Raw genomic sequence first — 15,133 nt, forward strand, 5'->3', positions numbered from 1 at the left:
TTTCAAAATATTTGACTTCTAATATCAAAATTCGTTTGCTTTCCTTGAGCACACTATGCATCATTGTGGAGGCCATTGGCATGGAAACTTAACAGGACCTTTTCCAGTTGTTTCGTTTTCTAAAAGCCTGAATGTTTCATACTTTTAGAAAACTTGAGAGTTGAATCTACTAATGTGTTCTAAAATAGAATGTAAGATCTTATTTGCAAATATTGGTGTAAAGAAAAAATAAGAATAACCACACACGTACTTTTTTCTCTCCTGGAAGATATCTTCAAATGTCTGTGTAGTTCATAGCTCATGTCCTATGTCTCTTAGATCAGTTAGGCAGATTACAGTCGCAATTTAAGGAAGCAATGGATCAGCGTGCTGTTTTTTACTAATAAATACTAACCCTGAATGAGAATTTGACTTTTCTTACCTTTTTTTAGTATTATAGCAGTTAGAACTATTGTCTTAATAGTAACTGCTTTTAAGTATTATAACATATGACAGTATCTTTTTTTTTCTCAAAAAGTAGTTTACTATCCTATCTTTTAAAAACTTCATTCAGCTGTTAAGCAATAGAAATGAACATTTTTTGCCCTTAACTGTAGAGGTGTTTATCTCTGTCATTCAGACACCTTCCCATCCCCAATTTGAATGTTTCGGAAGCAAACTTTTTCTCTTCAGAGCATTTGGACGTATTCAATATAGTATTAGAGTGTCTAAGTTTTTAAGCTGTGTTAATGCATTTATTTTTCACTAAAGTGTTTGAATGTATTGTATATTGTGTGTGTGCATTTGTGTGTAAGGTGGTATTTTTAATACAAGTCTGTCGCTGCTGGCAACGTGAGAGGCTGGAGCCAACCAGGTGGTCAGGTGTGTGTGTTTGTGTATGTGGGGAAAAGATGAAGAAGCTAAGTGTTGCTTATTCAGAAACTTAACCCACCTTTTGAAAGGTTAACCAGCAGATACAGTTCAGGTGTGTACTCTATCATTGCCGCCATGTCTTCATAAAGCAGTTATTGAGTATATCATTAACTGAGCTCCTATTATGTGCTCCAACCCCACCACCTAGAAACTCTTAATTCCTTTTTCTTTACTTCAGTCTAAAATTGTTAGATACAACCAAGCTGTGTGTTTATGGGCGACCGCTAGGGCTTATCTAGATTATGGTTATAGTTCTGTTTTGGTTTTATCAAATAAATGGTAAAATTGTTATTAAAATTTTATTATGTATAAGAATTCCCCAACTCTTGAAAGAGGAAAAGTTGAAAACTAATCTACTTACTATATGAATACGTCTAGTAAGGTACTGAGGCAGCACGGCAGAGTGGAGAGAACACAGCTTTTAACATTTATAATAGTAATACCTCCTCAGTTCTGCTATTTATTGGTTGTGTGACCTTGGTCAAGGCACTTAAGTTTCTTCATTACTATCTTACCCAAATGGTAGCTGCGACCACTCTATGCTTTGAAATACAATTGCAGTGAACCCTGGTCCCCACTGCTTGTGAATTGCCTAGGACTCACATTCTGGTGGGCATCCTGGCTCGAGATTCTGACTCCAAGTGCCTCCCTCTGAGTTTTTTCACATGTGGAACTCTCAATCTCGCTTGCATTTCATTTTCTACAGATAGTTCCTTCACTTTGTGTCACACTCACCCTGATGTTGGATTCCAACCCTTTTGTTTTATTTCTTAAATGAATCATTTGTATGTGAAGCAGATTACAATGCAATGTGAGACAGCGTAAAAGTTTTACATCACATTGGTGAAGAAAAACAAAACAATTCAAAATTCAACAGTACCGTATTTTTTTAAGCAAATAACGAGTGCTATACATGTTTTGCCCGCTGCACAACCCCTGCCCCCCACGTGTTATTCCTGTAAGTGCGCTATGAAGCACATTGTGTCTGTAGGCACGTTATTTATGTGGTGTGTTACTTGCAAAAGAATACAGGTAGGCCTCCCTATTCTTTAGAGTCCCTTAGGCACCCTGTTGGGAAGAAATTGTCATTGATACTGCTCTCTGCTGTTTACAGTTTTCCCCTTATTGCTGTCTCTTTATCCTCTTGACTTTATTGCTGCTTCTTCCTTCTTTTTTCTTATTAATAAATAAATTAATTAATTCTTAATAAATTAATAAATGTCTATTAATTTCTTATACACATCAGTTTAGACATTTTTTTGGTGTATTCGTTCCATCCATGCCCACAAGGTCATCTCATCTTCCACTAGCAAGCCACCAAGTGGTTTATAAATACTCTTCTAAACAAAGACAGTTACCCCCTGAAAAGGAGCTAATGTAGGTAACATCAACTACGCACTGTGTTATTGAGGCTTAATCACCAGTCTCTCCAGCTGAAGCCTTCACACTCTGTACTTTACCAACCTAGTTATTTCTGACCATGGCTGACCAAATACATGCAAACACTTTGTAAAATGTGAAACAAGATAAGAATAGAAGGTATCATCAGGATTCTCACCATTGTCATAAAGGTATGGAGTATGTGATATCTTCCCTTCCCTTTCACTGTCCCATCCAATGACCACCAGAATCTCTTTAAAATCCACAGCTGCCAGAGCTGAAATGTGTAGTGGCACAGGGGAACGGTTCCGAATCTTCCGTGCTGAGAAGACCTACGCTGTGAAGGCAGGAAAGTGGTATTTTGAATTTGAGGCTGTCACTGCTGGAGACATGAGAGTTGGCTGGAGCCGACCGGGTTGTCAGCCTGATCAGGAGCTTGGTTCGGATGAACGTGCTTTTGCTTTTGATGGCTTTAAGGTGAGTGGAGTTTGCTGTGCGCTAGGCACCACGTTTTTAGGCTGCAAATTTTGTAGGTTCTTGTGTCGTACGCATCCAAATATTGTAGTCTCCCACACTGCTATTGCTGGATTTGCCCTGGTATTCCTTCTGGCGGTCTAATAATATCGGTACTTTCCAGAGCACACATTGGAAAAACAGTTTATAAGGAAACTTTTGTCCTTGTAGTCTCAAAACATTTTCCCAGCCCCATAAATAGAGTGAAATTCAAGAAGTAAAACATTGCTTCTTCATGGTTATCAAAAAGATGAACCACCCTTGTCCCTCAAAAGTCTTAAAAAATGTATATACTCAGAAAAAATGTATATACTTTGAAAACAGCAATTCCTTATAAGGAGCATATCCAGAAGCAATAAAATGTATAAGGATTTAATAGTCAAAAGGATGCTTAAGGCAATGTTCTGTTTATAATCAGAAAAATTTTTATTTTCACCATTATTAGTAATTTTTATTTGTTAAACTGCGTGTGTTTACTCATACATTATATAAACGTTAAAGGTTATTTTATATGTCTAAAATATTTAAAAATAAAAATAAAAAGTAAATACATACTATATATTTACTTTTCATTTCTTATTATATGTGTATAATATATACATATATAGTAGCATTAGGTTAATAATAGTCATTTTTTGTTGAGACAATTATTGATACTTTCTTTTTTAGTCTTATTTTTACTTTATGATTTTCTTCATTGAATTTGTATTCCTATTTATATGAGAAAAAGGCTAAATTTTTAATTTTTTAAAAAAAGAAAGAAAATTAGAATAACTAGGCAGCTGTGAAGAGATTTGACATTTGGGTATTCGGGTATGGGATGACTCATGTGAGAAAGCATTTCTAGACATTAGTGTTGGATCTTATAGGAAATGAACTCACTTTGTTTAAAAGTATTGGATCTTATAGGAAATGAACTCACTTTGTTTAAAAGCATCACTTTTTTTGAATACTATTTTATTATTACAGATGGAAAACTTTAACACCTTTTGATACCTAATTTTATTAAAAAAAAAAAAAAAGGTACACTGCTATTCTTGAGAAGAATCATGTCATTATTTTCCATCGATGACCGTATCCCAACACATACCACATCACAAGGTGGTCCTTAAGGGGAAAATTAAAATATTTGGCAGATAAAATAATTGATATAATTAATTTTATACCTATAAACTAAAGTGGTGTATAATTATAGCTATAAAAGTCACATTTATCAAAACTTTAAAATGTATATAAATACATATGTGGGTTCCCATAATTACAAAATAGGTAGGAGATATCACCCATATATATAAAAATATGTTGGCGTATGTGTTAAATACTTAAATTTTTTTTCCAATAAATATCTTAAGAATATTTTTAGGTTTGATTTGAAACCTTTTTGGTTTTAGTATATAGCCAGAATGTTTCTGGGTTTTCTTTTCGTTAAAGTATCAGTGTTATGGGGTTCAAGCAATATTATTTTGAAATAGGTGAAAATTAGAATGTCGTTTTCAATGATAAACTCACAGCTTGATTCCCAGCTCATAGTTCTTTGTATTTGTGGGAGTAGCGGTTAACCTATTGCCTTTGAGTCAATTCTGACCCATAGTGACCCCATAGTACAGACTAGAACTGCCCCATAGGTTTTCCAAGGAGGGGCTTGTGGATTCCAACTGCTGACCTTTTGGTTAGCAGCCATAGCTCTTAACCACTGTACCACCAGGACTCCATTTGTGGGAGTAGAGAAAAACAGTCCATATCCTGGGAAACATTCATTGTAACAAGTGAAAAAAATTCTAAAGACATACAGTTTTTCTTTTAACAGATAGTATTTGAGGTTAGTTTTTTTAGATGGCAGACTCTCAAAACCCTGAAACAGCATTTGGTTTTTTTCAAAATTCAATACCATATCATGTTAATATTAGGTATTTAAAATTCCCAGACAACTCCATATCACCTGGGACATTACAATAGACTGATAGGCTGGGGAGAGTTTATCCTGCTGCCATCTCAGTAGGAGGGCCTGATAGAGAGTCATGGTGACGAGTGGTGGTTAGATACTATTCCCCTGGCTTATTCATGACAAATAGCTCTTCTTTCCTCCTAGGCCCAGCGGTGGCACCAGGGTAATGAGCATTACGGGCGCTCGTGGCAAGCAGGCGATGTGGTGGGATGCATGGTTGACATGAATGAGCACACCATGATGTTCACACTGAACGGGGAAATCCTTCTTGATGATTCTGGCTCAGAACTGGCTTTCAAGGACATTGAGGTTGGTGATGGTAAGTAAGTGCACTGCATTTTGTGTTGTCTTCAGGCTTATGGCACAACGAAACCATTTGTTCTCAAGCTTTATAACCAGCCCTCTTTGTTTAAGGGTGAATGAGCAGATGAATTGTAGCTTTAAATCACAAGTGTGCCATATGGCTTATTTGATCAGACACCCTTCAAATTACTTCAGCAGAAATGTTACCTAGGCTACTTAGCTAGAATTTCAATGTGGCAGAAATGGCTTTTATGAGTGTGAATTAGAAAATAAATGGCAGACAAAAGGATAGTTTTCCACAAATGTTAGATTTTCATTTAGAGCTCCCCTGTGTCATCAGCTGGGTATAGCCTCTTTCTGTTCATTCATTTCACAAAAATCTATTGAGAACCTACCATGTATTAAGCTCTCTGCTAGAGGCTGAGATGGCAAAGATGAATAAAGCACTATTCTCTCTTTGAGTAGATCACAGTTTACCAGGGGAGGCCAATACTTGTATAATTTCTCTTCAGTGGGTGAGTTCTGGAATAAAGAAATGCAGAAGATACTATGGAAGCACAATGCAGGGAGCAAATAACTCTGCCTGTAGGGCTTGGAGATGACTTTTGAACAGGGTTATAAAGGAAAGATGAAAGGAGTTTGTCAAGCAAAGGAGAAGGTATTTGTTCTTCAGAGCTGCACTTCTAGTACAGTGGCCAGTAGCCACAGGGAGCTATTTAAATTAGCTTAAATTAAATGAAGTTACAGATTGAGTTTCTCAGTCACACTAGCTGCATTTCAAGGACTCAGTATCAGCCTGTGGCTTAGTGGCTACTCTCTCAGGCAGCACAGATCTAGCCCATCTCTACCACCACAGAAAGTTCTATTGAACAGCACATAAACAAGACAGTATTAAAGAAAATGTTATATCAGTATCTCTTTTTTAAGAGAGTTTTTTTTTTTTAATTGTACTTTAGATGAAGGTTTACAGAGCAAACTAGTTTCTCATTAAACAATTAATACACATATTGTTTTGTGACATTGGTTACCAACTGCATGACATGTTAACACTCTCCCCATCTCAACCTTGGGTTCCTCATTATCAGCTTTCCTGTCCCCTCTTACCTTCTCATTCTTGCCCCTAGGCCCATTAGTCTTGTTTTATTTTATGGGTCTGTCTAATCCTTGACTGAAGGGTGAATCTCAGGAGTGACTTCATTACTGAGCTATGAGGGTGTCCAGGAGCCATACTTTCAAGGTTTCTCTAGTCTCTTTCAGACCAGTAAGTCTGGTCTTTTTTTGTGTGTATGTGAGTTAGAATTTTGTTTTACAAAAAAAAAGGCTCTGTCCAGGCCTTCTGTTGCGATCCTTCTCAGAGGGGTTGGTGGTGGTAGCCGGGCACCATCTAATTGTACTGGACTCAGTCTGGTGGAGGCTGTGGTAGTTGTAATCCATTAGTCCCTTGGACTAATCTTTCCCCTGTGTCTTTGTTTTTCTTCATTCTGCCGTGCTCCAGATGGGTTGAAACCAGTGGAGTATCTTAGATGGCCACTCAGAAGCTTTTAAGACCCCAGATGCTACTACCAAAGTAGAATATGGAACATTTTCTTTATAAAATATGTTATGCCACTTGCGCTAGATGTTCCCTGAGACATGATCCCCACAGCCCTCAGCCCAGCAATTCAGTCCCTCCGGGAGTTTGGATGTGTCTTTGGAGCATCCATGACCTTGCCTTGGACTAGCTGTGCTGGCTTCCCCAGTATTGTGTTCTTGTCTCAACCTTCACCAAAGTTTAAATATCTCATTTAAAAATGAGCCAACCTATTTTTTTGGATTGCCTTTTGAATATGTTATTTAAATATACATAATCTTGGATTTTAAGATATAACTCAATATTTTTAATAGATTATAAACTTGTCACTGTCTCTCAAAGGTTAGCCAGCTCATTATTAGTGTTAAGTTCTATATTGATTCATTTAACAAGCTTCTGAGCAGGTATGATCCTCATTTCTCAAACACAGATTTGCCAAAAAAAAAAGGAATTTTGCATTTTTATAATGTAATTTTAGGTTGAGCACTCATACTTCTGGGTGGTGACAATTGGCACTCTCACTCCCCTGTCATCTGTTTCCTTTTTTTGGTGTTACGTTTAGAAGTATCTGAGCATCAATGAGGGTAGGGTGTCTTTTTCTCAGTTCTTTTGTCTATGCTAGCCAATACTATGGATATGCCTTGAAATTTTATTTTTTTATTTGGTTATTATTTAAAAATACTTGTGCACTATGCCTTTCTTCCTTGGAAATTAAAATCTTTTAATGCACATGTGTGTTCCGTTTGTATATATGCTTAATTGATGCCATATAGATTCACGGAATGATGTTAGAATTATAAACAGTGTGCAATTGTGTCATACTATTTAAGCTTCCGTAGCAAATGTTAATTCTATGGTACCGTAGCCGAGACCAACCACCACTGATTACAACTAGAGGGAGGCTTAGAAGTGAGTCTGGACGGCAGTCATATAAAATAAACGATTTTGTTTTTATACTTTACACTTTACGTAATTTTTAAAATAAAAAAAAAGACTGACATGGTTGACATGGCAAATATTTTGTTCTATATGTATTATCCACAATAAAAACAAAATTAAAAAAAAGACTTGAACCTTCTACTGAAATTTATATCTTACAGTTGAGAGAGAGTTCTCATGAACTGTCTGAAAATATTGCAGTCTATGTAGTTGGGCATTTGTTGGAGATTTTGGGGAAGTACCCTTTTGGTCTCTCAAGAAACCAAAAACCCGTTGAAGTCAAATAGATTCTGACTCATAGTGACCCTATAGGACAGAGTAGAACTGTCGCATAGGGTTTCCAAGGAGAGGCTGGTGGATTTGAACTGCCAACCTTTTGGTTGGCAGTCAAGCTCTTAACCACTGCACCACCAGGGTCTCAAAGGTAAGTTATAAGCTAATGTAACCATGATCACTAACTGTTACATTTGTAAGAATCAGTTATAATTCTAAAATTTTGCCCTAGATAGAACTTCAAAGTTTCTTCATGCTGTGAATTTCAAATGCTTTTTGGCAGCGGTATTAAAAAAAAAAAAAATCCTTCATTGAAATTAAAATGAGACTAATCTGAGTATAATTGGAATGCAGAGCCCTTAAATGAACTCATTTATTTACCCGTCATCACTGAGAGTCATCTAGGGCTCAAAGGAGCAAGTGTAGGTCAACAGACTTTTTAACACAGGAATATCCCAGGTTGTTAAAGTACAAAAAGGTTTTATAAATGCCCTATTTTTAAAATGTTTTTATGCCTAGCCTGTCTTTATATCTGTATCATGCTTGATTTCACCATTTTTACCATCTTAATTATTCCTTCTTATTACTACAGACTGCAGAAAATCTGTTAACCTAATGACTTTTCAAACTTGCAGTCAGTATGACAAGAAAAGGAAATTGGAGATAGTAATGATTGCAATAGAGGAAACAAATATATCATTATTTGCAGATAATGTAATTCTTCACAAAGAAAGCCCTAAAGAATCCGCAAGACAGATTGCTAGGAATAATTCAAGAGTTTAGTACGGTGGTATTTCTGCATCAGCAGGAAACTCAGAAAAATAAATTAAAAAGAAGATGGCATTTACAGTAGCGTCAGAAACTATTGGTAACTAAATGCCACTCTAACAGAAGGTATACAATACTTTTATAAGGAAAAATCATTAAGCTTTATTGAGAGATTATTAATTTAAATTAAATTAATTAGGTGACTATTAATCTTAATGATTAGATTGGATCCCTTCCTCACACCATGTACAAAATTCAACCCCAAATTGGCTGAGGTCTTAAATATCAGAAGTAAAACTTTAAAACTTGTAGTAGAAAATATAGGCAGATCTTTTAGACTATTAGGTAGAAATTTTTTTTTTTTTAACATGAACCAACCAACCAACAAATAAAAATGATCCAATGACTACAAAAGCCTGATACAGCATGCTACCATCTCTATAAAAGTTATAAACAACCAAAACGATGAAAATATATTGTTAAGCATACATGTAAAGGAAATTAGGAGAATGTTGATTACCGAATTGGAGGTGATGGTTTCCTTAGCTGGAAGGAGGCAGGCAAAAGAGAAGATGGAATTATATGATTCAATGTAGGTTATGTCAAGGTTCTTGGTTTTCCTTTGATCAGTGAGTTAAATTATTAAAAAGAACAAATTAAATAAGTAAAAGCAGATCATGATCAAAGTGGGTTGTGAACAAATGATTCCAATTAATCTATCATCCACTTATATGCACATGATATCCCTGAAAAAAGAAATAGATTCATGAGCATGCCTGTAGAGCTTATGGAAATGATTCAGTAGAGAAGGAGAAAGGATGATAAAGATCTGAGAGGAGATAAATGTCAAAGTGAAGTTCCTGATAAGATAAATGGAAGTGTAACCTAGAGCACAAGTGGATGAAATCAGAAAAATTTCTACCAGAGGAAAAATGGGCATAGCTATAAGTGATAGCAGCCTCTCTCTTATGAGCAGGGTGCCTTATATTCATCGAGGAGCTCTCCAAACAAAGTGAATGACTTCGTGTTCCCCCATGGTCCCCAAATACAGACTCTTTGTATTTATCTATCTCCATCAAATGTCAAGTCTGGATAACTTATATTCTACATGTCACTGTGGGCCCTCCCATTGCCTCCCTCTCTCTAATCTTGTCTTCAAGGGGAAATTTCACGTTCCAACATATCCTACTCAAGAGAATTCCTTTCAAAAGATTTTTGATTAGGAATTCTTATTGATGCCTCTTCAGACTTACTTTATTATTATCTCTTCTAGCATTTTGTAGTTTTGATAAGGAGGCGGGAGCATCTCTTCCTTCATGTCTTCCTTTGTCCCCCATCCTCTTCCTCAGGGAAGAGTCCTGCAGTGTATGGCTTAAGCTACTACAGGCCACAAGGAGAAATGGCCTTTTCCTTGGTGAGCTTTTGGGTTGAGCAAATGTCCATAAACCAAAAGATAGTAATTATTATTAATTTCAGTAGGAGGAAAATATACATGCATTCCTAACTCCCCAAATTAAACCTCATCTATGCTATGCTAAAACCATACCAAATCCCCCTAAAATTATGTTAGTAGTTAACATAGTTATAACCCATTGCCACTGACTCGATTTCTACTCATAGTGACCCAATACGGCAGAGTAGAACTGCCCCATTGGGTTTCCAAGGAGCTGCTGGTGAATTCAAACTCTCTGCTGACCCTTTGGTTAGCAACCTGTAACCTAAAAAGGCATTTCCCTTCTTGGATTGCTCTTTCATCTGGTTGTTTACTTGCTATACTCAAGCTCTTTCTTAATTGTCAAATAGTATAAACTTCACATTCCCTCAGAAAATATAGATATTATAGCCAATATTTATGTAATTCAATCTTCAGCGTGAGAAAAGCAAAACAAAACAACAGTAATGAAACCTAAAAACGGGACCACTAAAGACAAAAGCACATCAGGGAAAACAGTGCAGACAATACCACGTTAACCCAACATGTTGATATCGTAAGGAAAATGATGCACACACTTTTCTCTAACATAAAACTTGCAATACAGAAGTATTCTGAAAGAAGAATCTATACAACATGAGCTAACTCTTAAAACTGTGAAGTCGACTGGTGTCTCGCCTCTGGTGGTGCGTGACTCCTCCTGCGGTGTGTGACATCTCGTCTATTCTCATTTTTAGGAGTACTAAATAAAACTCCGCATAAAGTAGAATTCAGACTTTCAAAATCCAGGGGTTATGTCAGGGTTCACCTGAGGCTTAGCAGGCAGGTTGTTAGAGGAGATGGGTCCACCGATAGCATCCTGAACACAAACCAGGTCTCTGTCCCACTGTCTCTCTATAAACCTCTACTAATCTGATACTGCTCTTGAGGAGCAGAGCCTCATGTCACCAGTAATTTGAAGAGTAAGAGAGTCATTTAAAATCTCGCCGTACGATGAAAGAACAGTTCCTGGAGATTACCTGCATTCTATAGAGCACATAGTGGGTACATATCTTGCGTAAATGGTTCATTACCTTGGAGCTTTTGTAAGCTTATTAGCTCTTCTGTAAGAAAAGGGAAACTCAGTGCCCTTAGGTTAAAAAAAAAAAAAAAGTTGCCATTGAGTTGATTCTGACTCATAGCGACCCAATAGAACAGAGTAGAACTGCCCCATAGGGTTTCCGAGGAGCAGGGGGTGCATTCAAACTGCTGACTTTTTGGTTAGCAGATGAACACTTAACCATTACTCCACTAGGGCTCCAATCAGATCCAGAAATAATGCTTTTGATTTTATATCTGCCACCTGAAAAGAGAGGGAGCAAAACTGAATTACTACTGTTATGAGACAGCACAGAATTTCTTGCCATGAGAGAAAACAGAGAATTATTTTTCCGATAAATGACTGCATAGCTTTAGACAAAAAGAGCTCTAATGACAAAAAAGGGAAGGCCAACTTCCTATGCATTGTATCATGCTGCCTTTAAAAAAAAAATGAAACCAGGACAGTACTCTTTTTATCCTCAATTGAAACATTGCAACAGTCAAATTGTTTGATGGCTATGTATGGCTTTCACAGAATGGTGGTTTTCAGCATGTTGTGAATTAAGGATTTTTTTTTTTTTTCAGTTGCCATTGAGTCGATTCTCATTCGTGGTGGCAACGCTATGTGTATAAAGTAAGACTGTGCTCCATAAGGTTTTCAGTCGTTGATTTTTTTGGAATTAGATTACCAGATCCTTCATCTGAGATGCTTCTGGGTGGACACAAACTTCTAACCTTTTGGTTAGCAGCCAAGAACGTTAGCTGTTTGCACCACCCAAACTCGATTCTGACTCATAGTGGCCCTATATAGAGGACAGAGTAGAACTGCCCCATAGGGTTCCAAGGCTGCGGTCTTTATGGACACAGACTGCCACATCTTTCTCCAGTGGAGCAACTGTGGGTTCGAACTGCTAACCTTTTGGTTAGCAGCTGAGTGCTTTAACCACTGCACCACCAGATCTCCTTTTTGCACCACCCAGGGACTTTGAATTAAGGATTAGAGTGTTTAAGTTCCCTAGTGCTGCCATAACAAAATACTACAAAGTTGGTGGCTTTAAAGACCAGAAATTTATTTTCTCACAGTCCAGGAGGCTAGAAGCCAAAAAATCAGGGTATAAGTGGTGTCAGTTCCTTCTGAGGGCTTTGAGAAAGGAACTGTTTCATGCCTCTCCCCTGATATAAAACTTGCAATACACATGTATTCTGAAAGAAGAACCTAATGGCTGCTGGCAATCCTTGTTGTTCCATAGCTGCTAATATATGTATCTGCCTTCATTGCCAAATGGCATCTTCCCCCATGTGTGGGTGTTTCTCTTGCCATGTCTATCCTCTTTTATAAGATGCTATTCAGAATGGATTAGGATTAGTATTCACCCTATTCTGGTGTACCTTCATTAATTTAACACATTACTTCTGCAACGAAAAACTCCATTTCTCCAAACAAGTCCACCTTCACTGGTACAGGGGTCGGGGCTTCAACATATCTTTTTGGGGAACACAATTAAATGCATAACAGAGGGTCTGCAGCATCCCAAATACCCACCTTTCTGGCTATGCCATAACACCTGTAGTTCCTGTCATTAAAGTCGCTTTGTAGAACCTGTCATTATGTTAAAGGCCTGGGAATGTAACTCATTGTTGGGAGCCTCCCTAAGTAAAAATTAGAACTCACTGGAGGCGGTAGCCAGGACAATGAGGCACTGCACTGGGAAAATCTAAACTACCAAGGAACAGGGTTGGGGCACTAGATGTTTGGGGTGAAGATTAAGACAGTTATAAAGTGGTAGACAAGTGTGAAGATGTTGGAAGGTAGCATAATCAATTCCATTGTTTTGCCTAGAGTCAGAAATGAGAGCTATCCTAGGCATTTGAACTTTCCCAGGAATAACACTTTGATATCTGAATCACTTAAATATACACCTACTCTTCACTTATTGACAATCTCATTTTCTGACTATGCATTTATGACAATTCTCAAAAATCTACTATCTGCCTATTTTGTGCATTTGTGACACACATCTGGCAGCAACGAACACCACAGTGTGAAACAAGCAACACTGGCTGTGATGGTTAACGTTATATGTCAACTTGGCTGGGCCATGATTCTCAGTGGTTTGGCAGTTATGTAATGATGTAGTCATCCTTTATTTTGTGATCTGATGTGGTTATCATCCATTTTCACATAAGACTGATTTTCCCATAACAAACTGGTCTTTGGAGCCTAACCATGACAGTAAGTGAGGAGTGGTGTATACTATGTTCATGGAACTATTTTAAAAAAGAAGAAAGTTTTTATTTTGCATACTGAGGGTTAAGTTTCAGATTATTATTTAATTTACATCTTTTGAGCTTATATATAAGCTAGATAAACAACATGTTATTTGGGGAAATTCATTGTAAAATAATTGGCAAATCCAGTGAAAAATCAAACTGTTTAATTTGTTTAATTTGAAGTGACTAGCTAATTGACAGTTAAACTTCATGTGCTGAGAAGGAGAGGAAAGTAGTATCTCAGAGGCCGTTTTGAGAACAAACAAAGACAGTAGGTAATCATAAGATAGTTTGTATGTATAGTAGCCCATCTGCAGATTGGTAGTTTTGCATATGCTGAACATATGTCTGAGATACTAGAAGTAACGATATATACATACAGCAACAACAGCTGATTTATTCCTTGCTGGGACAGCATAGATGGGGTGTTTTGGGGTTGTAATGTTGTCAAAGGTTTATTTTGCTAAGTAATGATAGGAAAACAAAACCTTGAAATCTACAATTACCATTATTTTATTTAATTAAAAAAATAGGAAGGTCATCATCTCAAAATAAAAGACAATCCTTAAATTTCAGATACCCAGCTTTATGAGAAACTTACTGTATTATTTTTCTCATTCCAGTCACATGGATCATGGAACCCCTGGCCTTTTACAGAGCAGTAGGGATGTGAAGGTTTTCGTTGGCAGTATAGGCCAGCCTAAAGGGTCAGGGTTTTAGTAACTCAGATAACCGAAATTGAGAGAGTGATGGCTTAAAAGTGGAATTCAAGGTTAAAAATCAGAAGCCAGGTTATCTTGACTACCTAAATGAACCAAGAGCCAGGGAGAAAGCATAGGGATGTCCATTTTCTGCCAAAGTAGATATTACAAAGTAGTCCATGTACTAAAAATCATGCACATGCGTCATAATACATTTCCTAAGACCTCATTTAGCATATTTGTTAATTCACTTTCTGAGCCAACATGGTGGAAACAAATCTTGTGTGTGAAGCCCTGAACTCCTGACTCAGCCGTGAAAATAATTCTCCTTGGGTGACCTTGGGCAAATAAACTCTGTTTTCATTTCCTTAAATAAAATTTAAATAGGAGATGTTCTTTTCATGCATCTTCTAGCTCTAAAGATCCCAGAAATCTTCCTCAAATATTTCATTTTGTTTATCTGTTTTTACCTTTTTTCTTAGCATACTTGATTCAAATGCTGCCTTCCCACTGATCCAGCTATAAGATCATGGCCAAATAATTCAGAATTTTAGTCTGTTTCCTCATCTAGAAAAACGAGGTTAATATTAAATAATACATGGGAAAGTGCTTATATATTATCTGGCCCGTTGTAGACTACTAAAAGGTTTTACCTTTTTTTTTTTCCCCCACTTCCTGTCGTTTTGTTGTATTGTGGTGGCTTCCGTGTTCCTGTAGTGCTTGAAGCTGTGCCACCAGTATAGCTGTGTCACCAGTGGTGGACAGGTTGCAGGAGAGCTTCCATATTAAGACAGAGTAGGAAGAAAGGCCTAGTGATCTATTTCTGAAAATTGGCCATTGAAAACCTTATGGATTGACAGAGCTGGAGAAAATTAAAAATCCTAATTAAAAAAAAGACCTACTTGTCTGACAGAGACTGGAGAAACCCCAAGAGTATGGCCACCGTATACTCTTTTAACTCAGTACTGAAGTCATTCCTGAGGTTCACGCTCAGCCAAAGATTCGACAGGCCTGTAAAACAAAATGAGACTGAATGGGTACACCAG

The 15,133-nt window shown here is 37.1% G+C and overlaps 1 protein-coding gene across 1 annotated transcript in view; it reads left to right on the forward strand.

Moving 5' to 3' along the window:
- Nucleotides 1-15,133, forward strand: part of LOC100676989 (ryanodine receptor 2) — a 362,795-nt gene that overhangs the window by 86,117 nt on the left and 261,545 nt on the right. Inside the window, exons 15-16 of the mRNA XM_064276716.1 lie at nucleotides 2,561-2,769; nucleotides 4,895-5,069. Of these exons, the coding sequence (XP_064132786.1) occupies nucleotides 2,561-2,769; nucleotides 4,895-5,069 (384 nt within the window). The remainder of the gene's footprint in view (nucleotides 1-2,560; nucleotides 2,770-4,894; nucleotides 5,070-15,133) is intronic.

Source organism: Loxodonta africana, chromosome 25 (assembly GCF_030014295.1).
Source record: "Loxodonta africana isolate mLoxAfr1 chromosome 25, mLoxAfr1.hap2, whole genome shotgun sequence".
NCBI lineage: Eukaryota > Metazoa > Chordata > Mammalia > Proboscidea > Elephantidae > Loxodonta > Loxodonta africana.